At 49.9% G+C, this 26,116-nt stretch overlaps 1 protein-coding gene across 1 annotated transcript in view; it reads right to left on the bottom strand.

Annotated features, from left to right (window-relative positions):
- FGD5 (FYVE, RhoGEF and PH domain containing 5) overlaps positions 1–26,116 on the bottom strand; it is a 121,592-nt gene that overhangs the window by 46,750 nt on the left and 48,726 nt on the right. Inside the window, exons 3-5 of the mRNA XM_032411996.1 lie at positions 24,307–24,439; positions 6,684–6,742; positions 6,542–6,572 (exon numbers count right to left, since the gene is read on the bottom strand). Coding sequence (XP_032267887.1) covers positions 6,542–6,572; positions 6,684–6,742; positions 24,307–24,439 — 223 coding nt within the window. The remainder of the gene's footprint in view (positions 1–6,541; positions 6,573–6,683; positions 6,743–24,306; positions 24,440–26,116) is intronic.

The following is a 26,116-nucleotide window of genomic DNA, read 5'->3' on the forward strand; positions in this document are numbered from 1 at the left end:
TTGGTTAAGTGTCTGACTTCAGCTCAGGTCATGATCGTAGGGTCCTGGGATCAAGCCGCAGGGCCTGGGATGGAGCCCTGTCTCGTAGTTGTCATCATCATGTTCCTCCTTGTCCTTGGGCTCCCTGCTCAGTGGGGAGCCTGCTTGCCCCTCTCCCTCTGCCCCTTCTCCCATTCTTACATGTTCTCTTTCTCTCTCTCTCTCTCAAATAAATTAAAAAAACCCACAAAATCCTGCCAGGCCCCAGGCACCTGAGAGCCTTCTCCCCACCCCACACATTCCCTGGGGGAAATCCGGGCCACTCCTGGGGCTTCAGTTGATATCTCTACACTTAATCACTTCTGGTGCACATCCTGTGCCCAGTTGATCACTGGGATGTCCTTCCCCCACCCCTCATGCTTCACAAGACCCACACTAAACTCCTCATCACCCCCATGCCTTGCCTGACCCCCTCCAGCACTTGCCGCTCTGGTGAGGGAGCAAGCCAGAAATCTGAGGTCAGCCTGGACCCCTCCCTGCCTTTCCTGCACCCCACAGCAGCCAATCACCAAGCACATCGTCCTCCAATCTGCCTGCAGCACTCCAGTCCAGTGTCACCTCCTGCTGGAATCACCCAGTGGCCTCCCCACAGACCTTCAGCGGATCAAACCCACCCCCCAACATGACTCACGGGGCTCTGCCCGCTCTGCCCCTTACCTCTCACCACTCTGCACTCACACACATGCTCCAGCCATGTGGCATTTCTTTCAGCTTCCAAACACGCCAATCTCTAACTGGACCCCAGACCTCTGCACATGCAGACCCCCTTGGCCAGGTACAAGCCTTCCTCACCTGGCCAACTGCTCCCCATCCTTCAGGTCTCAGCTTACACATGTTTCCTCTGGGAATCCTTCTCCAACCCCCAGAAGCCTGGGGGCCTCCTCGGAATCTCTCAGGCTCAGTATGCCCCTACCATTGTACTAATATTGTCCCTTTTGTGCCTCTTTCCTAGACTGTCATTCCTGAAGGGCAAGGACCCAGTACCCAGCACATAAGAAGTGCTCAGGAAATATTTCTGACTGAAGAAGTGGTAAGACTGCTGGAAGGACTGACCCCGCCATCACTCATTCATCAGATATTTACTGAGCCCTGATGGTGTACCAGGCCTCACAAGACACTGGGATTGGGACCAGTCAAGATATTTGCCCTCAAGGAGCTCGGAGTTTAGTGAGGGAGACAAGACAGTAAATAAGTCCCTAAGAACAGCCCCCAAATAAATGAAGCAACAGCCCCCAAATAAATGAAGCAAAGTGGACAGAATGGAAGGGAGAGATAGACAACTCAGTAATCAATACCCCACTCCCAGTAAGGGACAGAAAGACGAGACAGAAAACCAGCAAGGATGTAGAAGACTCAAACAGCACCGTCAATCAGCCTGACTTAAGTGACATCTATAGGACACCCACCAGCTAGAGCAGAAAACACATTGTTTTCAAGCACACACAGAACATTCTCCAGGATATACTATATGCCAGGCCATAAAACAAATCTCTATAAATTTAAAACCACACAAAGTACATTCTCCAACCACGATGGAATTAAAAATCAGCAGTAGGAGGAAATTTGGGAAATTCACAAATAGTTGGAAATGGAACAACATAATTTTAAATAACTCATGGGTCAAAGAAGAAATCACAAGGGGAATTAGAAAGTATTTGGAATTGAACAAAAATGAAAATACAACATAAGTAAACAAATACATAAATTAGATGATTTTAGATATGAAAGGTTCTGTGAAGAAAATAAAAAGAAGTATGAGATGGTGCAGAAGAGGAGGCACAGCTGTGGTTCCTTACCCTCCCCTAGCATCCACACCCTTGCCATGGCCTCTTCATGGGGAGAGCAGATCCCTGTCCCTTGTCTATGGGCCAGGCCATGCACTCGCTCTGGCCAGTGGGACGTGGGCAGAAGTGATGATGTGCCAGGCGTGAGACTGAATCTCAGAAGCCCTCCGGTGTTTCTGCTCACTCCCTGCCATCACCATGGGGAGAGCCTTCCCTGGTTGCCTGCTGTCCCTTCAGGCTGGGTCCCAGAATGAACACATAAGAAGCACAGCCACTGAGTTGAACCCAGCTTTGACAACTCAGTTGACCCAGATTGTATTTTCCCCAAATGGCTCATAACAGTGTCTCCTATCTCACATGGTCATTATGCAATGTAAGCTTGATATTTCTCCCACTGATGCTGGAAACTATATCCCCTCCCCTTGAACTTGGGTAGACCTATGTGACTGTCTCCGCTAATAGAGTATAGTGGAAGTGGTGCTACGTGACTTAGGCTGGATCATAAAAATGCCACGCACTTCCTCCTGGCTCTCTCCTGGGACACTGAGTCTTGGAATGCTGCCACCATACTGTGAGGGAGCCCAAACTTGCCCATGCAGAGAGACCACATGGAGAGGCAACAAGTATGTGTTCTGGCCAACAGCCCAAATGAGGTCCCAGACAATAGCCAGCACGAACCACAAGCCATGAAAGATGACACTTAGGGTGATTCTAACCCCTGGCCATCAAGTTGCCCTCAGTCTTGAAGTCCTCCCCAGATACTGGGGAGCAGAGACACACTCTCCCCACCTTGCCCTGTCCAAATTCCTGGCCCAAAGAATTTGCAAGCATAATAACATGGTTGTTCTATGCCACTAAGTTTTGGGCACCACTTTGAGCTGACACCAGAATGAGAAGGAGGAACTGGCTATGAGAAGATCTGGGGTAGGACATTCCAGCGGCAGGAAAAACACATGCAAAAGCCATGCAACGGAAATGCATTTGTAGTATGTGAAGAAGAGCGGGAAGGCCCAGAGTGGCTGGAGCGAACAACAAAAATGGGAGGAGGCAGTGCCAGAGAGGCAGACAGGACCTCTTGGGGGAGGGAGCTTCTCTTGGGGAATCAGATGGTGGTAACTTCCAGGGTTACCTCTCCCAGTCAGCAGACTGGCTTCTGAAAAGGCCTTCAATGCCTTAGCCCAAAGGAGGAACCCATGGTAGGAATTTTCAGCTTTTGCTAGGGAGGGATTTTTTTTTTTAGATGAGAAAACAGAGCATTGAAGATGTCCACGGGACATAACTGCTCAAGGTCTATAACGAATAACTAGCATAAACCCTGGGCCTGGCATTTTAGGTACTTGGTTTTTGGACCAATCATTTGACCCCCAATTCCACCTCCAACCTGCCTTTTCAAACTTATCCATGTTCTAACCATGTGTGATGATGCACCATTCTCCAGACATATCATGTACCTTCAGGCCTGTGAACATTTCCATGCTGACCACCTGCCTTATGTGCCCTCCTCCCTCAGGCTCCTTCAAAGTCCATCTTAGGGGCACCTCTTCTGCCAATCTTCTTAGCTACCCCAAAGGGGAATAAGTCTCTCCCTTCCCCATGCTCCTGCAGATTTTGCACAAAACTATAATTGTGCAAATTATACTTACCATGGAGTAGCATAACTGACTATTTACCTATCTATCTCTCTTCCCCACTCCACCCTTTCCCCCCACAAATAAGAGACACCTATTCAAGGGCAGATTTCTAGGCCATATATATCTTTGGGCCTTGAAGGCCCATCTCAGTGCCATAGGCACTGTAAAAATCCTGTGATGTCCCATCCAAAAGGAATAAGCCAGGTGGATGGATGGTTGGATGGATGGGGGGTGGGTGGATGGGTGGATGGATGGGAAGATGGGTGGATGGGAGGATGGGTGGATGGTTGGAAGGATGGGTAGACCTCTGAATAGTGGGTGAATTGAGGGGGAGATATGAATGGGAGCACAGATGTGCCATAGAGGGGCATAGATAGATTAAAGGACAGATGAGCGGTTGAAAAGCTGGCTACATGAGTGGGTGAGAATTTGATTATACAGATAGATGGGCAGGGGGATGAATGCATTTATGACTGGATTCCTGGAAGGATAGAAGGGAGTCTTTAAACCAGAAGTCAGCAAACCTTTTCTGTAAAGGGACACACAATAAATATTTAAGGCTTTGTGGACCACATACAATCTCAGTCATATATTCTTCACCTCTTTTTTTCAAATTATATATTTGACAAGGGTCTAGTATCCAGAATATATGGAAAACTTAGTACAGTTGATGCATCTTCTTTGCCTTTTTTCACAAACATTTAAAACATATAGGGGTGCCTGGGTCGCTCAATTGGTTAAGTGGCTAACCCCAGCTTAGGACATGATCTCAGGGTCCTGGGATGGAGCCCCATGAGTCAGGCTCCATGCTCAGCGGAGAGTCTGCTTCTCCCTCTCCCTCTGCCCCTCCCCCCACTCAATCCCCCCAAATAAAAAAATAAAAAATAAATAAATAAAATAAGTAAAACACATAAAATCCATTCTTAGTTAATAGGCTATGCAAAAACAGCATCTTGACCATTAGGATTCAATTTTGGATGACCAGAACTTTTAGTAATCCCTGAGTTAGCTCTGTCTACCAGTTCACAAGTACAGGGTTGAATCACAAACACAGAAGGCCAGAGGCCACCCCATCCCCCCTCAAAACAACATAATGGAGCCAGAGACCTTTCTAGCTAGGGGGGTTCAGAATGCATGGTCAGCCCTTCCCATCACTGGGAGTCTTGGGAGTTCAATAGCATCAAATCTATAAGGAGGAATTCTGAGAGATAACCTGCCAATCTTAGCATTCAGAGATGGATCCAGACTGGGAGTGGTGGAGAATGTCTCGAAGTTTATGGGTCTCCTTTAGACTCATGTCCCTGGCTAGGACTTGGGAGTCACACTGGGGCTTTTCTGTCACTTCTGTCCCTATACACACTGACGTCATAAATGTAGCTCTGGACCACAATTTCCCGAAACTAGCTTATGAGTTGTGACTTTTATGGGCTCTTTTTTTTTTCTCCTCAGGATATTATTATAGATTACCAGCGGTTTCAGCATCTTTCCAACTGGCAGGAAGCAGTGCAAACACAGATGGAAGTTTCCCAGTTAAAACCCTCTTAACAAAGTCATAAAACAAAAAGCCCAGCCTCTCTGTCATGCTGCCAGCTCAGAGGCAAGTGAGAGAGAAGAAAAAACAGGAGAGTGCCTCTTCCTGCCCTTCCTAAAGAAATCTTTTAGGTGTAAGAGTGTGGTACACTTCATACTTGAGGGTTTTTGGGTTTAATAATGAACACAAAGCTCTCATTCTAAAGGGCGAAAATGAGGGGCTGGGTGCACAGACCAGAGTAGTGCTCTGTCCTGCTTCCAGGGACCTGGGGGCCCCTGCTCACATAGCAATGTGACAGTAGGGTGATGTCACTGACAGAGACCTCAGCTGGATTCCGCAGGAAACCTGGCTTGTTGCTGGGTGATCTGTTGCATCCAGAGAGGTCCTTGCAGGACCAAAGGCAGTTGGGAGATGCAGGATTAACACATGACAGTGCACTAGGAGTACAGGGTGTTCACCCTGGCTCAGTCACTCTCTCTGGGCCTCCATATCACCACAGACAAAATGTCCAGGGTGGACATTCCCAGCTCTGATGTTCTTGGATGGACGTGGTGAATGATGCAAAACAACGTGGAATCAGATGCTAAACTACTAGGGGACTGGAAATGGCTTAGAGACCTCAAAGAGCAGGTGCCCTTGATGTTCCTTCACTTCCCACATCTCAGCTGTACCCTCTTCCTTCATCCCTCCTTATGACTCATCCCAAAAGTCACCTCCTCAGGGAAGTCTGCCTAGATTCCCCCAGGTTGTCAGTCCTTCCCCCTGTGCTCCAGATGATTACTCATTTACTAATCTGTTTCCTTCACTGGCCAGAGAGCTCCTGGGAAAGGACCTGTCTGATCTGACTTTCTACTTCCCAACTCTTGTCACATAGCAAGTGTTCAAAAAATGTTTGTTGAACTGAACTGAACTGACTGCAAAGGGAGGCCTTCCAGGCAGTTTTGTGGGTTGGAAAGGGTGGCAGTACCTGATGCCCAGGCGGTCTCCAAGTCTGGCCTCCTTCCCTCTGAAAGTCCAGAGGATGTCCTCTCCATGGGCTCAGGTGTTACTGCCCCAGTGCTGGGATGACTGAGAAAGCCTCCCTCGACCCCAGCTGCTCTGTCACACTGGTAGCACATCCTCTTCTCCATACAGACCTAAACATACATACACACGTATACGCCCCCCATACACGCATGCACCCACACACGTACACTCACATACACACCTAAACTCGCACACACAGCAATGACCCAGCGCTGCATCTGTCCTCCTTCTGCCTTCTTCAACAAGAGGGCTGAGGAAACTGCAAACATCTTTCCAGAAACCTTAGCACATCCCCCCATACACCTCTGGTCCAGGCAGAGAGACACACCCATGGAAAGCACAGTGCCATTCACCCCCTGAAGCACATGAATCAGGAGACAGACGTCCACGAAAAGCCTTGGTGGACATCTGTCTGCTGCCAAGCCTCCGTTCATCAAAATCACCTCTGCCTCCTTACTGCTTTTCTGCCTCTTATATCACAGCCTTGTAAAAGGGCAATGAGTTTTGGACAGTGGAAATGATTAACTCACCAGATGTAAGTGCTGGAGCATCTCCACGTATCTGCAGAGGGAAAGAGGGTTGAGTTTGCATTAATTCCATCCCATTTAAGCCAGGGAGGGGTGACGTTCTGTTAACAAGCTCAAGGCCACAGGCAGCTGCTTGGGGACTCACGCTTTCTCTGAAGACAGCAGTTCCTGTGCGATGACATGGGCTCTAGACAGTCCTTCCAGCTGCAAGAGGGAACAGAGTCATTAGGAGGCACAGCACCAATTCAGAGAGGGGAAGGGAGACCCCCACCTCCGCAAGCCTCGGGTTTACAGAAGGAGCTGCCAACTGCTGGAGGCAAAACCCATGTACTTCTCAGCCCGTTCCCTGGCACTCACTACCCGTGAGATCCTCAACCTCACGGCACCTCGGTTTCCTTATCTGCAAGCAAGTGTGGATATTGAAAGCATCTAACTCAGAAGGTTGTTGAGCTAATGCTCAGCACACTGCCCAACACACAGTAAGTGCTCACTAGGTGGCCCCTATCACGACCGTATGATCTTGGCGTCCACCCACAGGCCTAGCAACCTTGAACCACCTGCGGTTCTCTGCACATAGAGAGGGCTCTTGCTTCTTGCTTTTGCATGTGCTGTCCTCTTGGTGTCCATTTCCCCTTCTCTGCCTGGCTAATTCCCAGCTATCCTTTAAGACTTAGCCATGGTATCCATCACCTCCTCCAAGGAGCCTTTTGATCCCCTGCCTGAACCAGCTGGATTAGGTATCCTTTCCGGGGCAGCCTCCTCTCAGGATACCAAATATGTCTCTCCTGGAGGGCAGGAACCATAAATTTCACCCACGCACTACCAGCGCCTCACATATAGTAGGCTTGCTTTTGGTGGCTGAAAGAATGAATGAGTGAATGAAAGGATGAATGCATGTTCATTCCACTTGGGAAGCACTAACTGTCCTGGCTTACCTCAGGAGGTGAGCCATTTAACCCACTGAGGCCCAACTTCTGCACCTGTAAGATTCAGGAATAACTGAGATTATGTCCATAAACAGGAAGGATGGGTGGGGGCTGAGGCAGATGCCTGGGCCTTCTGCCATAAGCAGGCCCCTCCTCTGTGGCCCCAAACCTGACAAATACCAGACACAGCTGCTGGCTGGCACCCAGGAGAGCAAAGACACTATGGGGCAGCCTGACAGAACAGATGGCAGATTCCAGGAATGTGCAGGCAATCTGGGGGTGGGGTGGCCCACAGCGGAGCACAAGGCACTTGGGTGGGACACCTGGCTTCTGGCTACAGCTCTACCATCGCCTCCTGGTACAACCTGCACAAGTCACCTTCTGAGACTGGGCCTCAGTCTTCCCATGTCGGAATAAAGTGACCTCTAAATTCCCTTCTATGCTGAACTTACGTGTGACTAAACTCAAGGAGCCACTGGTCAAGTGAATGATCTACTCTAATGACTAGAAACTCACCACCTGTTGAGAGAGCAACTACACAGTGTTATGGTTAAGAGCACAGACCCTGGAACTAGGTAGTTTGGGCTCAAATCCTACTTCTGCCTTTTACTAGTTGAACATGTCATTTAGCCTCTCTCTATACCTCAATTTTCCTATCTATAAAATGGGCACAACAGAATAAGGGTACCTAAAACCTGCATATTGTGCAGACCAAATGAGTGCATATACAGAGAGAGATCTCTCTGTCTCTTATCTATGTATCTATATAGATATCTCTCACGTGGAATAGTGCCTGGTGCACAGTAAGCACTACGAAAGTAATGGCTATCATTATCTTTGTGGTTTTTGTTATTGAGGTAGAAACCGGGGCTGGAACCAAGTGCTCAGGGATGGAATAAGAAAAAAATAATTTACAGGGTCAAGTAGGGGAGAGGTCTCAACTGCAAAATGAAGGCTGAGCCATTCCTCTGAGAGTAGCAGTTGAGGTAGTGGAAAGCAAAGGGACTCTAGGACGAAGCATATCCAAGTTCAAATCCCGGCTCCCACATTGTGTAATTGTATGGTGGCTGGCAAACTGTTTCCTCTGAGCCTCAGTTTTTTTTATCCGAAATATGGTTGAGAATAATCAGCCTGATCTTGTGCACTGGTCTTTTTTTTTTTTTTTAAAGATTTTATTTGTTTATTTGAGAGAGAGAGAGAGAGAGATAGTGAGAGAGAACATGAGTGGGGGCGGGGGGAGAGGGAAAGCAGGCTCCTTGCTGAGCAGGGAGCCTGACGCAGGGCTCAATCCCAGGACCCCGGCACCATGACCTGAGCCGAGGGCACATGCCCAACCGACTGAGTCACCCAGGCGCCCCTCGTGCACTGGTCTTTTTGATGATGCATTCCTGACTCAAGGCCTTTGTACTTGCTGTTCCCTCTGCATGTGATGCTCTTTCCCAGATCTCATTCTTACTGTCTGACGTTTTCAGATCAAAAGTCCCATCCTTAGTGTGGCCATCCATGACCACCTGACCTAAATAAAGATCACCCAAAGTCATTCTCTACCCCAGGGTTTCTCAGCTTTGGCACTACCGATATTTTAGGCCAGGCAGCTTTGGTTGCAAAGGCTGTCCAATGTACTGTAGGATCATTAACAGCATCTGTGGCTTCTACCCACTGGATGACAGGAGCAGCCCCCACCCTAATTTGGGACAACCAAAAATGTCTCTAGACATTGCCAAATGTCCTCTGCAGGACGAAGGCAAAATCTCACCTCTGGGTGAGAGCCACTTGTTATAAGCTGTCATCTTGCTGTGCTCTTCTTTATAGCAACCACACTACCTGATGCGATCCTTGCACACATGAGATGTTCAATCAACAACTGAATAAATAAGTGAAATGAGATACAGTGCCTGGCACACAGTAGGCACTCAGTAAATGAATTCCCTTCTCTAGCCGCTCCACCCCTAATAGCTTCTTGGCTAAGAAGCATAGTGTTTTTTCTCTTCAAGGCCACCCAAATAGGGCAGAACTTGGGTCCTTTGTCAGTCTCCCTCTTGCATCTCACTGCTGCCTCTTGGCGGGCTATCACAGCATCCGTGGAGCAGGAGGGGAAAACAGCGAGGCCTGCAGAGGCCTCCAGCCTCACCTGGCCTCCCGCCCTCCCACAGGCGCCGAATCGTGACTCACTGTCTGCCTTCTGCATCTGCAAGGCTAGTGTGGGGCTCTGTGGACAAGAGTAGCTCACTCCTCCCAAGCAGGGGCTCCTGCAGAGTCCCACATGTGAAAGGCTTTGTAAACAAAACCCTTGCAATGGAAAATATATTCTGCCAGGACGAGCCTTAACAGCTAAGAAATCCTGTGGTCAAGTTTCCATCAAGAGAATGACTTTGTAGAGAAAGGACAGGGGTCAGGAGATCTCAAACTCTGGTTCTTCCCCTATAAAATGAAGCCAAGATGACCTCCTATCTCCCAGAGGCCTGTGACTCAATTCTCACTTGTCATCCAGCATGATGCTGAGAGTGCGTGCTCTGATGTCAGAAGACCTAGGTTCAAATCCTGGGCTCCACCCTTCCTACACCTATGCCCTTGAACAGGTGATTTCTCTTCTCTGAGCCCCATCTGTAACACAGCGGTAATAAAATAATAATAATAATAATACCTACTTAATAACAGAACAGCTAGCATTCATTGAACACTTAGTATGTGCTAAGAATGGCTCTAGCTTTTTACATGTATTCTCACTGAATCCTCCCAACAACCTCTGAGCAAGGTACTATTCTTATTACCTCCACTTTGCAGATGAGGAAACTGAGGCGCAGGTAAGTTCTAACCTTTGCCCAAAGTCACTGCTAGTAAGTGGCTCAAAACCAGGTAGTCCGGCTTCAACAACCAAGCACTTAGCAGTGCATCTGGCACACGGTAAGCACGGGAAATGGCATCTCTGCTCATGACAGATGGCAGGGTTTCTCAAGCTGGAAACACCTCTTCTTCACCTGTGCTGGAAAGGTGGTAGCAGGAGTCTGGCACTCCAGGGGCGCCCAGGCCAGTCCTCTGACTCGGTTCTCTCTGAGCTCCGAGCCTTGGAGCACTGCCCACCTCGGAGCTTGCTACAAAGGAAGGAGAGCTATGCTGGAAGTCAGGAGGCCCGGACCCACAGCCCAGCCAGGCCACGAGTGGCTATGCGGCTGAGGGCAAGCCCCCCTCAGATGCATCCGTGCCTCATCCGGAAGATGGGGCCAGCACTCCCACCGTGCAAGGACGAGACGATGAGATGATGGATGGGAGTGGTCAGGCCCACCCCAACTTTCAGAGTTGTCACCATTACTATTGTTTCGATCTCAAAGCTGTCAGGGGCAGACTGGGGCACGGGCCACTCTGCACGTCCTTCTCAACCTCTCCTGCCAGACGGGCAGACTCTGGGTGGGACGCACGGGGCTGTCCTGCCTGAGTGACTACCGATGATGGATGTGTCTTCACCAGCCGGACAAGAAGGGGGCCTGGCAGGCCATGTGCCCGAGGCTCTCCTCAGAAGCTGCTACTGGGCGTTGCCCAACCGGGCCATTTAATATAGATGTTTGTTTAACCAGGAAATGAACTCCGAGGTTGACGGCAGTGTCCAGGGACAGACTTCTGGGAACAGGGTTCCTCCCAGGAGTGTGGGGGCTGGGGGCGCCAGGGCCTGCGCTATCGCGTTTCTCAGGCTGACGCTGTGAGTGTTATATCAGGCCACCGCTGGCCCCTCTGCCCAAGGCCGAAGCAGCTTATCTTCCCAGTTCCCCAGGGCCGCCCAGTCCTGCACTTCCTCCCCAGGCCCCAGGCAAATCAGCCAGTCAACCCCAGGATATTCTGGGACCAGGATGGGAGGGCTGGTCCTCCTTTAGGGACCCTCCTGGTAGCAGTCACAGAAAGAGCTAGGAGCCCTAGTCCTCTGTCTCCATGCCTCAGTTTCTCCAGCTATTACATGTGGGTGCTTAGCCTTCTTCTAGAAGAGCAGTTCCTCAAGCATGGCCTGAGAACCTCTGGGGTTCTGTCTCCCTTTTCCAACTACTTATCTGTGAAGCTGGCCCAAACAACAATTCCAACAGACTGAGCACAGAGGCAGCCAGGAGAATCCAGCTGTCTTCTAGGAAGCTAGACATTATGAATATTTGCAAAAATGGGAAACCAGTGTTACGCTCCTCACTAAATTTTTTTGAAAAGTTATTCTTCATAAAAAATGCCATTTGTGTTAACATGCAATGGACCTATTACTGTTACTCTTAAATGAATTAAGAGATGTTTAAAATTTTTCTCAGTGTTACCTTTTCATGTGGTAAATATTGACTGATAAAACTCATAGAAACAAAAAATTTGGGGTCCTCAATCATTTTTAAGAGGAGAGAGACGTGTGAGACCAAAAGGTTTTGACAACTGCCGTTTTAGAGGCTGTTGCAAAGCTCATACAGGATTGTAGGTGGAAAAGCTCTTCTCAGTGAAGAGCCACAGAGGAGGGAGGCATCGTTATCACTGTGTAATAGTCATAGTAATAATTATTGTTTTGTGAAAAGCAGGCCAACGAACCCCCGGCTTTATGGTCTGGCCCTCAGGATGGTCCCAAGTAGGCCCAGGGGCCACACGGTCCTTCTTCACAACGTCCTACTTTACAGAAGAGGAAGAAACCATCCCCAAAGCTCCTGGTTTCTCACCACCTTCCCCACTTACAGGCCTCCTGGGTTCACACCTGCCCTGCCCTTAAACAGCCACCTCTTTCTTTCCACACTTGTGGCTGCCAGCCCCTGGTCAAGCCCCATGTCCTGGTGTCTTGGCGCTTGGCTCAGTTCTCCCTATCTGTAGTTACCAGGACCCTCCGCCTCTCAGCCCCTTGATACCTTCTTCTCTGATGACTTTTGCCACATGTACATCCATTCCACCTAGCCTGGGCCTTCTCCACACTGGAACTGCCCTATCTCAGAAGTGATGAGCTTTCTGGTCCCCATCTTAGACCAGAGCTCCTAGCATCCTTCCACCCTCAACTGAGCTTGTCTCTTAGCTCTTTAGGAGCTCCAGTCTTTCACCTACTCCAATCCATCCTAGGTCGTGGTGGCCGCCTTCTGCTGTCACTCACAGCCCCCAGTGGCTCCTGTGGTTCCCTAGCACTTGCAGAAAGAACTTATCATTCAGAATGATGCTGAGAGCCCGTGCTCTGGTGTCAGAAGACCTGGGTTCAAATTCCGGGCTCCACCCCTTCCTACACCTATGCCTTATACAAGTGATTTCTCTTCCCTCAACCTCATCTGTAACACGGTGGTAGTAATAATAATAATACCTACTTAACAGAACAGCTAACATTCATTGAACACTTAGTATGTGCTAAGAATGGCTCTAGCTTTTTACATGTATTCCCACTGAATCCTCCCAACAACCTACAAGCAAGGTACTATTCTTATTACCTCCATTTTGCAGATGAGGAAACTGAGGCACTGATAAGTCCTACCCTTTGCCTGTGACTCAGCCTAGAGACCCTTTCCGGACACCTCTCCTACATTCTTCCACGCCCCACGGAACTCAGTTTTACACCTTGTTTTTCCCTACCTCTGGGCCTTTCGGTTCCTGCAGGTCCCTGTGCCAGCACTCCCCTATAATCTCCGAAGTGTCTCTAAGTCACACACTAAACCTGGGGGGGAGGGGGTTGCAGAGCACCAAGGCGGGCAGCCTGATGTTCCGGATTTGCCAGCCTCCTCAGCCACACAGCCCATTGAAAGAAAAATCCACCCAGAAGGGGGGAGGGGCTGCCTGCCACGGCTGTTTCAAGCCCTGGGGAAATCCTGTGAGGGTCCCAGTGAGGGGGCTTGCTGGAGTGTTCTGAGGTCACATCTGGAGAAGGGAGAGTGCTCAGGACTCGAAGGTGGCACCAGACTCCTGGAGAGCGTTGTCTCTGAAGTTCCTCCAGGCACCACCATCACAGACATTGTTGAGCCCCTGGGGACTCAGGTCAGGGTTTCCAGCACAGCCTTCAGCGGCCACTGGGAAATTCAAAGACAGCTCAGGGAGACATGGCTCATCTTTATCCCAGCTGTCAGCTGTGCTCCCACAGGAGGCAGAGAAGGGATAAAGATGGTGAGAGAGAGACAACACCAGCCAGGAAGAGGCGGGGAGAAGGTGGGACCAGACAGAAGTCCCCTGGCTCCCCCAGGACCCAGTGTCTGCCTCCAGTTCATGCTGACACCTGTCTTATTCTAGCTCCTGAAGCCAGGCTGCTGTGAGTCCTGGTGTCTCTAGCTTTGGCCTAGATGCTTTAAAAAAACTTTTAGTTTTGGAAGGAACCTTTGGTTCTGGATGCAGTTTGTAATACATTCACAGAAGCAGCATGTTATCTGGGAAGGCCCCGAACAAGAGATCAGGAAACCTGATTTCTACTGCAGACTTTGCCTCGAACCTGCTGATAACCCTCAGCAGGCGACGGCTTCTCCATGAGCTTTAGTTTTCCTTCCTGTGAGACAAAGCAATCTCCTGCATAACTGGGACACTATACCCCCTGAATAGCCACTCTCAATGTCCCTCTCCCCCAGCCCCTGGCAACCATCATTCTAGCGTCTGCTTCAACTGTTTTAGATTCCTCGTGTAAATGGAATGATGCAGTATTTGTCCCTCTGCGACTGGCTAACTTCACTTAGCACAATGTCCCCCAGGTTCATCCGTGCTATATCACGTGACGGGATTTCCTTCCTTTTTAAGGCTGAATAATATTCCGTTGTTTGAAGAGACCACACTTTGTTTACCCATTCATCCGTCAATGGACATTAAGAGGGTAGATTTCATGTGAAGTGTTCTTACCGCAATTAAAAACAAAACAAAACAGGGGCGCCTGGGTGGCTCAGATGGTTAAGCATCTGCCTTCGGCTCAGGTCATGATCCCAGGGTCCTGGGATTGAGCCCCGCATCGGGCTCCCTGCTCAGCGGGGAGTCTGCTTCTCCCTCTCCTTCTGCCTGCCGCTCTCTCTCTCTCTGACGAATAAATAAAATCTTTAAAAAACAAAACAAAACAAAGTGATATCAAAATGCCCCTGTCAGCTCTCTCCGCTTCTAGAATCCTAAGAGAGTGGTTGTAACTGTGATTGGCAAGTTCTCACTGTTTGACAAGGCCAGTACATGGCTCATACAATATTTGGTCTTCCTGTCCTCACCATCTCACTTCAGGTCAAGAAAGGACCAGCCATGACCTCAAGAAGCCAGTCAATGGCTGGATTCCATGCTGTCTGTTTGAGCCTCCTATGTACCCTCCTTCTCCTTTCCACTTAACTACATCCTACTCTCCTTTGTGGAGTATTAAGGCCTCACCTCCTGGAAGCCTCCCTGATTGCCCAGACTCTTAAGACTTGAGCCACTTACCCTGTTCGGAGCTTAGCTCACACAGCTGAGGACACTGGGGCTGCCCCACAACTGTTCTATCTCACAGGCAGCCATTGTTTCTAACTCCTGAGATAGAACATTCAGAAAAGAGCATAAAACATAAATGTAAGGTTTGGAGACTATCGTGTCAGCAGCATTTTCACTCTCCACCTTGGCTGTGGCCCACCATGGTTGGGCACCCCACTGGCTTCTTTCCTGGCACTCGGAGGGCTGAGGGCCCTGTGGGGGCTCCATACAAACTGGCTGGCTGACGTACACAGGCCAGAGCTCAAACTTCAGTGAGCAGACACACGCTGCTGGGGATCCTGACGTGGTGAGTCTGGGGTGCTGCGGGTCTCCATGGCCAACTCTGGGCAACAGGGCTGCAGACTAGGTATACAGAGTAGCTGCCAGGAAACCAGGAAGGAGAAAGGGAGGGTGAGTGTGATGGAGGCCCCAATCCCACACTGGGGCCACGGGCACATCTAGACAAAGTGGAGAGGAAAATCAAGCCACAGAACAAGTTCTGAGGGTCAGGGCATCCTAACTGTCTCCGTACCCAGCCTGTTGGCTCCGGACAGTCCCCAAGCCCTCCAGGACTCTGAACAAGGGGTGTGGGACATGCAGGTGCCCTGGCCGCCTCCAGACCTGAGCCCCTGGTCTCTGAGAGTCTGTATCCCTCATCCTCCTCCAGTCACACTACCTTGAAATGTCTCTTGTGTTAGTCTGCTGAACTGTCACACCCTCTGCATTATTACTGGGGAGCTGGTGAGAAGCTGGGCTGGCTCCCAGCTCTGCCCCTCACTGTGCAAAGTAAATTATACAGGACCAAACAAGGGTTTTCATTTTATTAAACTGTCATGCATCTAAGTTTGTTTTCCTTACTTGACTGCAGGAACTGAGTCTAATGTATTCATTTATTTATTAGTTTTGTCAAGAATATTTACCGAGTACTATTTTATGTGCCAGGCGGTAAGGACACAAATGTGAACAAAAGTGTGGCACTGGAGGCGCCTGGGTGGCTCAGTCGGTGAAGCGTCTGCCTTCGGCTCAGGTCATGATCTCAGGGTTCTGGGATGGAGCCCCACCTCAGGCTCCCTGCTCAGCGGGGAGTCTGCTTCTCCCTCTGCCCCTCCTCCCACCACTCGTAAGCGCTCTCTCTCTCAAATAAATAAATAAAATCTTAAAAAGAAACGTGGCCCTGCCCTCTTGGAGCTATTCTTACGGGGAAAGGCAACTGGCATGCAAGTAAGCAGAAAAAGAAAGACATAATCACAGCTTGAGATAAGTATGAGGAAGGAAGTAGACAGGAATGCTGCAACCGAGCACTGCAGAGTGAGCAGGGGAGACCTCTTTGAGGAGGTGACATTTAATTTGAAACCCTTAGCCAGCTGTGCAAAGGGTGGGATGAGTGCTTTAGGTGGAGGCAACTGCAAGTGCAAAGACCCTGAAGTGGGTTTGAAGAACGGATAGAACTTGTTTTTGAATCCTTCGTGATGCCTGGCCAAAGGCCTTGGAGTTTGTTGATTTTCATTTGATCTGTGATTAACACATGACAATAGAAAATGAAATGCCAGGGATTTCAGATCTTTAGAATCTGGTGCCAACACCCAGAATGGCAGACACAAGAGGGGAAGCAGGCCAAAGGGATGGGAAGACGCTGAGTTCAGTTTGGGATGTGCTGAGTCAGAGGTACAGTAGACCCTCTTTATCTTTGGGGGATATGTCTAAAGACGCCCAGAGGATGCCTGAAACCACAGAGAGTGCCAAACCCCACATGAGCATACCTTGGAGATATTGTGGGTCTTTCCAGACCATTATAATAAAGCAAACATCGCAGTAAAGCTAGTCAAATGAGTTTTTTGGTTTCCCGGTGTATAAAAATTATGTTTACACCATTCTACATTTCTATTAAGTGTGAAAAGCATTACTCTAAAAAACAATGTATTTACAAAATGCTGAGTCGTAATCACTGGCCACAGATCACCATAACAAATACAATAATGATGAAAAGTTTGAAACACTGTGAGAATTACCAAAATGTGACACGGAGACACGAAATGAGTAAATGCTGCTGGAAAAATGGTGCCAACAGACTTGCTCACTGCAGGGTTGTCACAAACCTTCAATTTGTGAAGAATGCAGTATCTGCGAAGTACAACAAAGCAGAGTGCAATAAAACGCGGTATGCCTGTATATGGTATGTATTTTCCTAGGCACACACACCTGTGATAAAGTTTAATTTATAAAGTAGGCACAGGGCGGGCGCCTGGGTGGCTCAGTTGGTTAAGCGACTGCCTTCGGCTCAGGTCATGATCCTGGAGTCCCTGGATCGAGTCCCGCATCGGGCTCCCTGCTCGGTGGGGAGCCTGCTTCTCCCTCTGACCCTCCCCCCTCTCATGTGCTCTCTCTCTCTCTCTCTCATTCTGTCTCAAATGAATAAATAAAATCTTTAAAAAGAAAAAAAAAAAAAAAAAAGTAGGCACAGGGCGTGCCCGAGTGGCTCAGTGGGTTAAGCGGCTGCCTTTGGCTCAGGTCATGATCCTGGAGCCTTGGGATCCTGGAGTCCTGGGATCGAGTCCCGCAGGGCGTCAGCAGAGAGCCTGCTTCTCCCTCTGCCTCTCCCCCTGCTCATGCAGGCACGTGGGCGCTCTCAGATAAATAAATAAATAAATAACATCTTTTTAAAAAAATAAAGTAGGCACAGTAAGAGATCAACAGTAACTAGTAATAAAATAGGACAATCACAATAAAAGTTATGTGAATGTGGCCTCTCTAAAAATACCTTATATGGTACCTTATAGTACTGTACACACCCTGGTTCTTCTTGTGAGCATGTAAGATGATAAAATGCTTACACAATGACATGAAGTGACACAAATGATGTGGGTGCTGTGACCTGGTGTTAGGTGACTACTGGCCTTCTGAATCTATGTCAGAAAGAGGATCACCTGCTCCTAGATCAAACTCATCACAGGCAACTGAAACTACGGAAAGCAAAACTGTGAATAAGAGGGGACGACAGTATCTGTGGGCCTTCCAAGAAGGGACCAAAAGGTTAGCTGGAGGCTGGAGTGTGGGGCTGCAGAGAAGGGTCAGACCAGGAGGTCAGCTCTGGGAACAGCACCTGAGTAGGGCTGGCTGCTGGCCTGGAATGGGCTGCCTGAGCAGAGCACAGGATGACGGATGGGGATCGAAGAGCTCGGGCCTTGGGAAGTGAATGCCTGGTGTGGAGGCACAGAGTTGGATAGTCAGAGAAGTACGGAGAGAACCAGGACAGAAGGTAGCCAGTGAAAACCAAGGGAAGAGGGAACTCCCAAGGTGAGAGGCTACCAGAGCTGAGGCTCAGGGTGTGAGGCGGACAGCATAGAGACCCTGGCTTATGAGGTCAGGGAAGGTTGTGTAGGGCAGATGTGGGCAGGAAGGGAGGTGGGGGAGTGGGGAAGACTTGAGTATGTCTGTGGGCTGAGGGAGGTCCTAAAGAATCTCTGCAGCCCATCTCCCTCTCCTGTGCTCCGTCTACTGACCTGGTCTAGCTCTTGAGGCTCATTCCCGCCTTCCTGCCTCTGTGTTGCTGTCCTCTGCCCAGAATGCTCTGTCCCTAGACCCTGCCAGTTCTTGCTGGCTCATGCCATTCAGCTCCCTGCTGAAAGGTTTCCTCCCCGTCATAAAGGCCTTCTCTAAGAAACTAGAAGCCTTCCCCACTGCTGGTCGGAATGTAAAATGGGGCAGCCACTGTGGAAAATGGTATGGCAGTTCCTCAAAAAATTAAAAAGAGAATTACATGATTTAGCAACTCCGCTTCTGGGGACATACACAAAAGAACTGGAAGCAATGTCTTGAAGAGACATCTGTGCACCATGTTCATGGCAGTATTACTCACAATAGCCCAACAGTGGAAGCAACCCAAGTCCCCATCGATGGATGAATGACACACAAAATGTGATGTGTACATACAAGTGGAATATTCTTCAGCCTTAAAAAGGAAGGAAACTCTGACACAGGCCACAACATGGATATGCCTTGAGGACATTATGCTCAGTGAAATAAACTAGTCACAGAGGGACAAATTCCACATGACCCCATCTCACTTCCATGACATCCCCAGAGCAGTCAAAATCGTAGAAGCAGAGAGCAGCACGGTGGTTGCCAGGGGCTGGGGAAGGGGGTGCGCAGTTAGTGTTTAATGGGGACAAAGTTTCAGTTTGGGGAGATGAAGAGTTCTGTGGATGGATGGTAGAGATGGTTGTATAACAGGGTGAATGTACTTAATGCCACTGAACTGGACACTTAAAAATAGTCAAGATGGTGGGTTTTTTTTTTTTTTAAGATTTTTATTTATTTGACAGAGAGAGACACAGCGAGAGAGGGAACACAAGCAGGGGGAGTGGGAGAGGGAGAAGCAGGCTTCCCGCCCAGCAGGGAGCCCGATGCAGGGCTCAATCCCAGGACCCTGGGATCATGACCTGAGCCGAAGGCAGACGCTTAACGACTGAGCCACCCAGGTGCACCAAGATGGTGGGTTTTTATGTTATGTGTATTTTAACACAAATTTTTTAATTGGAAAAAAAGCCTTCTCTAGCCTCTCCGCCTAAATTTCCCCCCTCGTCCCACCCCTGGCGCCCTGCTCCCACCACCAAGGTTTGTTCTGTGTGTTTGATGCTATAGCACTTCCACTGCCTAAACCCCCCTTAGGAGCCTTCTAACTGAACATCTCCTTCACTCGAGGAGAAACTCCACCAGGGCAGGGAGGCACCTGGTCTGTCTTATGGCTATTGTATCTTAAGCACATAGTAGGTGCTCAGTGAGTACTTAGTAAATAAATTTCTGCTGAGAAGAGGGACGGGGAGAAACTGAGTGAGGATACAGAGAGAAGATGCAGACGGGAGGGAGTTCATGTTTGCCAGGGGACAAGGTTGTTTTCTGGGAAGGAACAGGCTGCAGCCTGAGGAAGCTTCTGCAGGTTTAGGAGGGCCTCCCAGGGACTAGGAGGAGTGAGCACATGCCATGGAGCCAATGTTCAGGGCTGCAAAACGGTTGAGAAGACTGGCATGGAGAAAGCATGTGTCGACATTTCAGCCAGGTGGGGGACTGGTCTAGTGGAAATAACCAGGGTTCAAGCAGATGGTTAGGGCAAGGTGGTGGGTGCAAGGCCCGGGGGCACGAGGCCAGCAAGAAGGCCCAGACCAGGCTGCCTGGACCATGCATGCAGCCAGGGAAAAGAGGACCTGTCTGGGCGGGGCCCGGGAGGGCATCACGGCAGGACAGGCCTGTTCCAGAGGACAGGGCAAACTTCGGCCTGTGCTCGAGGGTGGACCCGTCGGGGAAACGTGGTGACAACAGGACTCAGACAAAGGGAGGAGGAGGTGGAGGGACAAGGTGCCTCAGAGAGGCCACGAACTCCTGGGCTGGTCTCCAGGGAGCTGGTATTTAGCTTGAAAAGTCTCGGTTAGTCTGAAAACCGGGCTTGCTGTCAGGGAGGAGTGACATGCCAAGACAGCCTTTGTCTCCTTTCACAGCTGGATCTGTTTTTCTGTCCTTCTTGCTTTTCCTTTTTTGCCCCCTCTTTCCTTTAACCCACACCCCCTGAATATCTCTGAGTGGAAGAGAGGGAGAAGTCAGACAGGCGGGTGGACAGCTGGGCTCAGCTTCCCGTCCTGCTCCAAGTCTCTCTCTGATGCAGCCACCTCAAAACATCGGGAAGACTGGAGCTCACCACCTCACATCTGTTTTTACATCAAACTCTAGGAAGCGTGGGGCTCACCCCAAACACGCCTCCTGAGGCCCGGGGGAAGCAATTCCACTATCATTCACACTTTCCCTAGGTCTGCTCCTTGGAGGTGGCTGGAAATGGGAAATCTGGCTCCTTTTCCCCCCTCTATGTGGCGGAGGCACAGAGCGGGAGAGGTCTTTGCCTTCTGGGGAAGTAGACTTTTCAGAGACGGTGGAAGATGAAAGAATGAGGAGTGAATGCTCCTTCTCCCCACCCCCCAGACCACCCAAACTTCTACAGCAAGAAGGAGCCAGGAAAGATTGCTCCCTCCAGAAATCTCCCTTCACAGCTGCACATGGCCCGGCAGTTGGCGAACTCTCCCACACTGAGGGCTGCCAGGAGGAGGTGCACCGTCACGGCCTCTTGGGGGTCACTGTGGCAGCAGGTAAGAAGACTGAAAACGCGCCTCTCTGAGCCACCAATCCCCTTGTGAGATCTACCCTAGAGAGAAGCATGTGCATAAGGAGGTGTGTGAACAAGTGCAATGTAATACTGTTGGTAGAGCCTAAAAATTAGAAACACTGTAAAGGTCCCTCAGCAGGGGGATAGCAAAACAAAGGACAGCATACCCATAAATGGGAATACCATACAGCAGTTAAAAAAAAATCAGAACGCTATGTAGCAATATGCAAAAATCTCTGTAAGATACCAGTGAGTGAATGCAACCAAGTTACGCCAGGTTTCTTACAGTTTGATATGATTCAACATATGTAAACAACGACTCCACAAAGAATACCTAATCCATTTTCCACTCATACTGTATCATTCAGTATCATTTCCACTCATACTGTATCATTCAGAATGATACACATAGGTGAATACAGGGAAAAGGTTCTGGAAGATACACACCAAACTGCATACCACAGCTACCTCCTTGGGGACACAGGAACTAGGAATGAGTACCCCAGGGCATCTAACCCTCACCTGTAATGACTTCATACTTTATGAGGAGAATCCAGTAGAGCATGCCTCATGCAACGAAAACTTGATTTTTAAAGGTGATTGCCACTGTGGTTCATTATGAAAGCCTCGAGGGCAGAAGGGAAGGGATGCTCAGTACATTTGCTAGGTGAGAAGGCTGGGCTCCCGAGGGCGAACTGACCAGCCACGAGGAGTCTACATCCACGCTTCTCCGTCTGTGCTCTCAGAGTGACAGAATGCTAGTGGGCCCTGCCTTTGGCTGGCCACTGATTGGTTCTCTGTAGCTCTGGTTCCAGGGCACATAAGGGGTCCCTGTCCCAGGCAGGAGCTGCCTCAGTTCTGCAACCCTGCCGTTATCACTGAGCTTGACTGGACCCTGTGCAGGTTGCTTCCCTGTCCTACCACGGTCCCACCCACTCTGACCTTTGTGTGTTTTACTGCATGCCAGGCATTCGTCTCCTCATATTTATTTATTCTCAGAACTACTGTGAAGTAGGCACCACTATTGTTTTCCCAGTCTCACAGAAGGGGAAACGGAGGAACAGAGTGGTTAAGAAATTGTCCATTTGCTAGTGACTCAGCTAGCAAGCATCAAAGCTGAGTTTGAACCTCTCATTCCCTATGCTACCCCACCTCCTGCAAGCTCCTGGGGGTGTCCATGCAGCGGCCCGGAGATCACAAGGCTGGGAAACTGAACCAGATGACCACCAATGTCCAGGGCCCTAGGACTTCATGTCTTTGCAATGGTCCTGAGCAAACAGGACCCTCCCTTCTCCCTCTGCCTCCCAGACAGGAACAACAGATAGTTATTATGCCCCCACTATGTGCTGGCACTTTTACATCAGTGCCCTCATTCAACCCTCCCACAGCCCAGTTACTATTCATGTTCTCATTTTACAGATGGGGAAGTTGAGGTCCTATAATGGGAAGTGACTGGCCAGTGGTTACACAGCTGGAGGAGGAGATGCAGGTGGTCCCAGAGGAAGGTTTAACAGAGAACCTGGTGCTATGGTGGGGAACCAGCACCAGGTGGGGGACCCTGAGATACAGAAAGTATGCCCCACTCCTCTGTCAGCCCTTCAACTCTTCCTGGCCTGGTACCCAGACCCAATTCCCAACTTCAGAGTGGGGACCAAATCCCAACTTCAGAGTAGGGACCAAATCCCAAATCGCAACTATCTTTTTGCTCCCAGGCTCCGCAACTCCAGGGGATGCCCAGAAAAGCCACAATCATCTCTAACTGGCACCACTAACTCAAAGCTCCTTTTCCTTGCCCTCAAGGAGGCAACAGTTCTTTTTGGGGAGAGGGGAAGAAGTGGAGAGGTAAGAGAAATCTTCCAGGGCTACAGGGGGAAGACAAACAAACAAACACAGGGCTTGGAGCCAGCCAGACCTGGTTTTGAGTCCAACCCCTTCAATCACTAGCAGAGTGGCCTTGGGCAATTAATTTCTGTGTCCACCACCACACCACAGGGGTGGTGGTATTGACCTTGAACTGGTTGCAAGGAGTGAAAGAAAGAGGCATGGATTGCGGAAGACAATACACTCTATCCAGAGACGGAGAGGAAGGGTCAGAAGCCACACGGGCGAAGGACTGAAGAGGAGCCGGGTGGGAAAACCCCTTTCGCATTCCCACAGCCCTGGGGGGGGGGGGGCAACTTTATGAAGACCCTGAGCAGAGAGATAAATGAACTGAAATCAAGGGTATGAAAACAAAATGAAAGACCTGATCATTTAGACAAAGCTTGGCAAATGCCAGGCACTCCTGCTGAGCGCTTCGCAGGAGCAGTCTTTAATCAACATGATACGCCTACCCCAGCCTTGGAAGGAGAGGATGACAAAGAGTGGGAGACAGACACCAGATGAGGTGCCCGAAGGAGGCTAGTCAGGTAGGAGGTGATGCTCCTTGGCCTCCCCAGCTACTCCCTCTGCAGACAGGTGGGGCCCAGAAGATGGGGTGGGGGAAATGTCAAGCTGGTCTCAACGTTCCTAGCCTGTCTCCCTGCAGCTGGGGTGTCCCTCGGGGTCTAAATTCCTGGCCCCCAGCACCTCATAGTGTTTGCTGGATGACATGGAGTAACAGCCGTGTGATCGTGGGCAAGTTCTTCACTTCTCTGTTTCGGGACAAACCCAAGCTCCAAGAAGCAGTGTGTGGAAGGACTACAATAAGCCAGCGAGTGGAAGTGAGGCAAGGCTCCCATGCACCCTAAGCGAGCATATATAATTATCACCATGCCCCAGTGCCCACTAAGAGGTCCTACACCAGGGACCCAACTCACCGTCTGCCTCCAGACAAACAACAGCTCTTCTCTCAGCCCCTAAGCACCACCGCAGGGTATGGGAAACCAACTTTCATTCCAAAACTGTCTTCAGTTAATGAAACTCACACACTTCCCTTAACTGTCCTCATGATTCCCACTTCACAGATGAGGAAACTGAGGCCCAGATGCCTGAGGTCATTAGAATCCAGGTCTGTCTTGATCCAAACCATGCAGTTCTATTTCACTTCATCCCCAAGGGCTCTGGGAAGCCCCAAACTTCCTGAGACCCAGAAGTCAGCAGGAGCATTCACCCCGCATCACCAGTGCAGGGCCCTGTGTCTCCTCATGCTTCTTACCGCTGCAGCCTCAGCTGTGCTGTGACTCGGCCTCTGTGTCCAACCTGGGGCCAGCCGTTGGGAAACAGCTCCCTCCTCACCAACAGGGGGTACGCTGGTCATCACCGTCCCTTCTCGGCCTGTACATCTCTGACTCCCCACAACCCACTGGCCCCTTGCCCACGGTGGGGCACCCTACCTTGTGGGTGAGGCTGGGGTCTCTTGGAGCACTCTCCTCCTCCTCCGAGCTTCCCTGTTCTTCATCCGATGATAGGTCCTCTTTGGGGACTGCCGCCGAGATGGGGCAGACCTTATAAGGTTCTGTGTAGGCGCTGGGGTCAGAGCAGAGGAAAGAGAGGGTCAGAGCTCCTTGTCCAGCAAAGGCAAAGTGAATACACCAGGGGCCCTATCAATGCCACAAGCCATTAACGAGTGCTCCGTGTGCAAAGCTCCATGCCTGCCCTCCATGGGGACCTAGAACTGAGTAAGACACAAGCCCAACCGTCCCTACATGCAGCCATCCTGGCCTCGCTCCCCACTCCAGCCATCCTGGCCTCCTCGCAGTTCCCTGAATGTACCATGCTCTTTGCTGCCTAAGTGCCCTTACACATGCTAAGACAGACCTGTCTCTCTGTTAGATACGAGGCAGGCTGTGATGCTGGAGGGTACAAATAATTACTGTGAGGGCAAGAGATGTTCAATCTGATTGGTCCGGCAGTCTGGACTGGCCTGGTCAGGCAGCAGAGTCCGTTCCCAAGGTGGCCATGTCCTCTGGGCCTGAATGAGGGCTGCAGTGATGCAGTACGCTCCAGGATGTGCATTCTAGACCCTGGTCCCTGCCTTGTCATCAGCTAGATCATGGACAAGACACAACTCAGGGTATCAGTTTCCACCTTGGGGGATAATGATATCTATTTCATTTTCTTGGCTGGTGCTGTGAGGATCAACGCTTGCACAGGTGAGATAACAAACTCATATGTATAGGACTATGACTATGACATAGGCATTGCCATTAATTAATTAACCACACTTATTCAATAAATGTTTATTGATTGCCTGCTTTATGCCAGGCATAGAGATAGGCAGAGGGTAACACAGTGGCAAATAAAGCTGACACGGTCCGTTTCAAAAAAGGAACCATGAATATATGAGCATAAATTATGATACGTGAAGGAGAAGAAGGAAGTGCTTTCATAGGGAATAATAAGGGGGAACTGTTTGGACAGGTCAGAGAGGACTGCTCTGAGGCTGTGAGCAGGAGGAGAAGGAGCTCTGTGACAGCACAGGGAAGTTTCCAGGAGAAGCAGCATGTGACAAACCAACCTGGAGTAGAAGAACCCTCCTTTCTCTGACTTCAAAACTATCCCCACAGAGGAGGCTCTAACCCCATGACAACCACCTCCTTGCTCTGCTCCCTGCTCCGGGTCTCCCTCTCCGCCCAGCAGAGTGGTTGCTTCACAACAGGGATCAGGCCACGTTCCTCTCCTACTTGGAAACCTTTAATAGCTCTCTCCTGCCATGGGCAATGTGGTCCCAGACAACTTCTCACAAAATTTCTTCTCATACTCAAAATCCAGGCATTTGGTCTTATTAAATTCTTTTTTTAAAAAAATTCTGTTTATTTATTTGAGAGAGAGAGAGCAAGCACGAGCAGGAGGAGCAGAGGGAGAGGGAGAGAGAATCTCAAGCAGACTCCATGCCTAGCGTGGAGCCTGATGCGGGGCTCAATCTCACGACCCCGAGATCATGACCTGAGCTGAACCAAGAGTCAGATAGTCAAGCAACTGTGCCACCCAGGTACCCCTGGTCTTATTAAATTCTAATCAAATACTTATTTCTGCCCTCTGGGAATGCCACAACGAGGTGCAGGAATAATGGATGGATGGATGGATGGATGGATGGATAGATAGATGGATGGATGGACAGACTGGAGGAGAGGAGGGAGCATCCAATTGCTGGAGTGGCTGGGCCAATGTTAGCCCAGGCCTCATGTGGGCAGGGACACTGTT

The sequence above is a fragment of the Phoca vitulina genome, unplaced genomic scaffold, assembly GCF_004348235.1.
Source record: "Phoca vitulina isolate PV1807 unplaced genomic scaffold, GSC_HSeal_1.0 scaffold13, whole genome shotgun sequence".
NCBI lineage: Eukaryota > Metazoa > Chordata > Mammalia > Carnivora > Phocidae > Phoca > Phoca vitulina.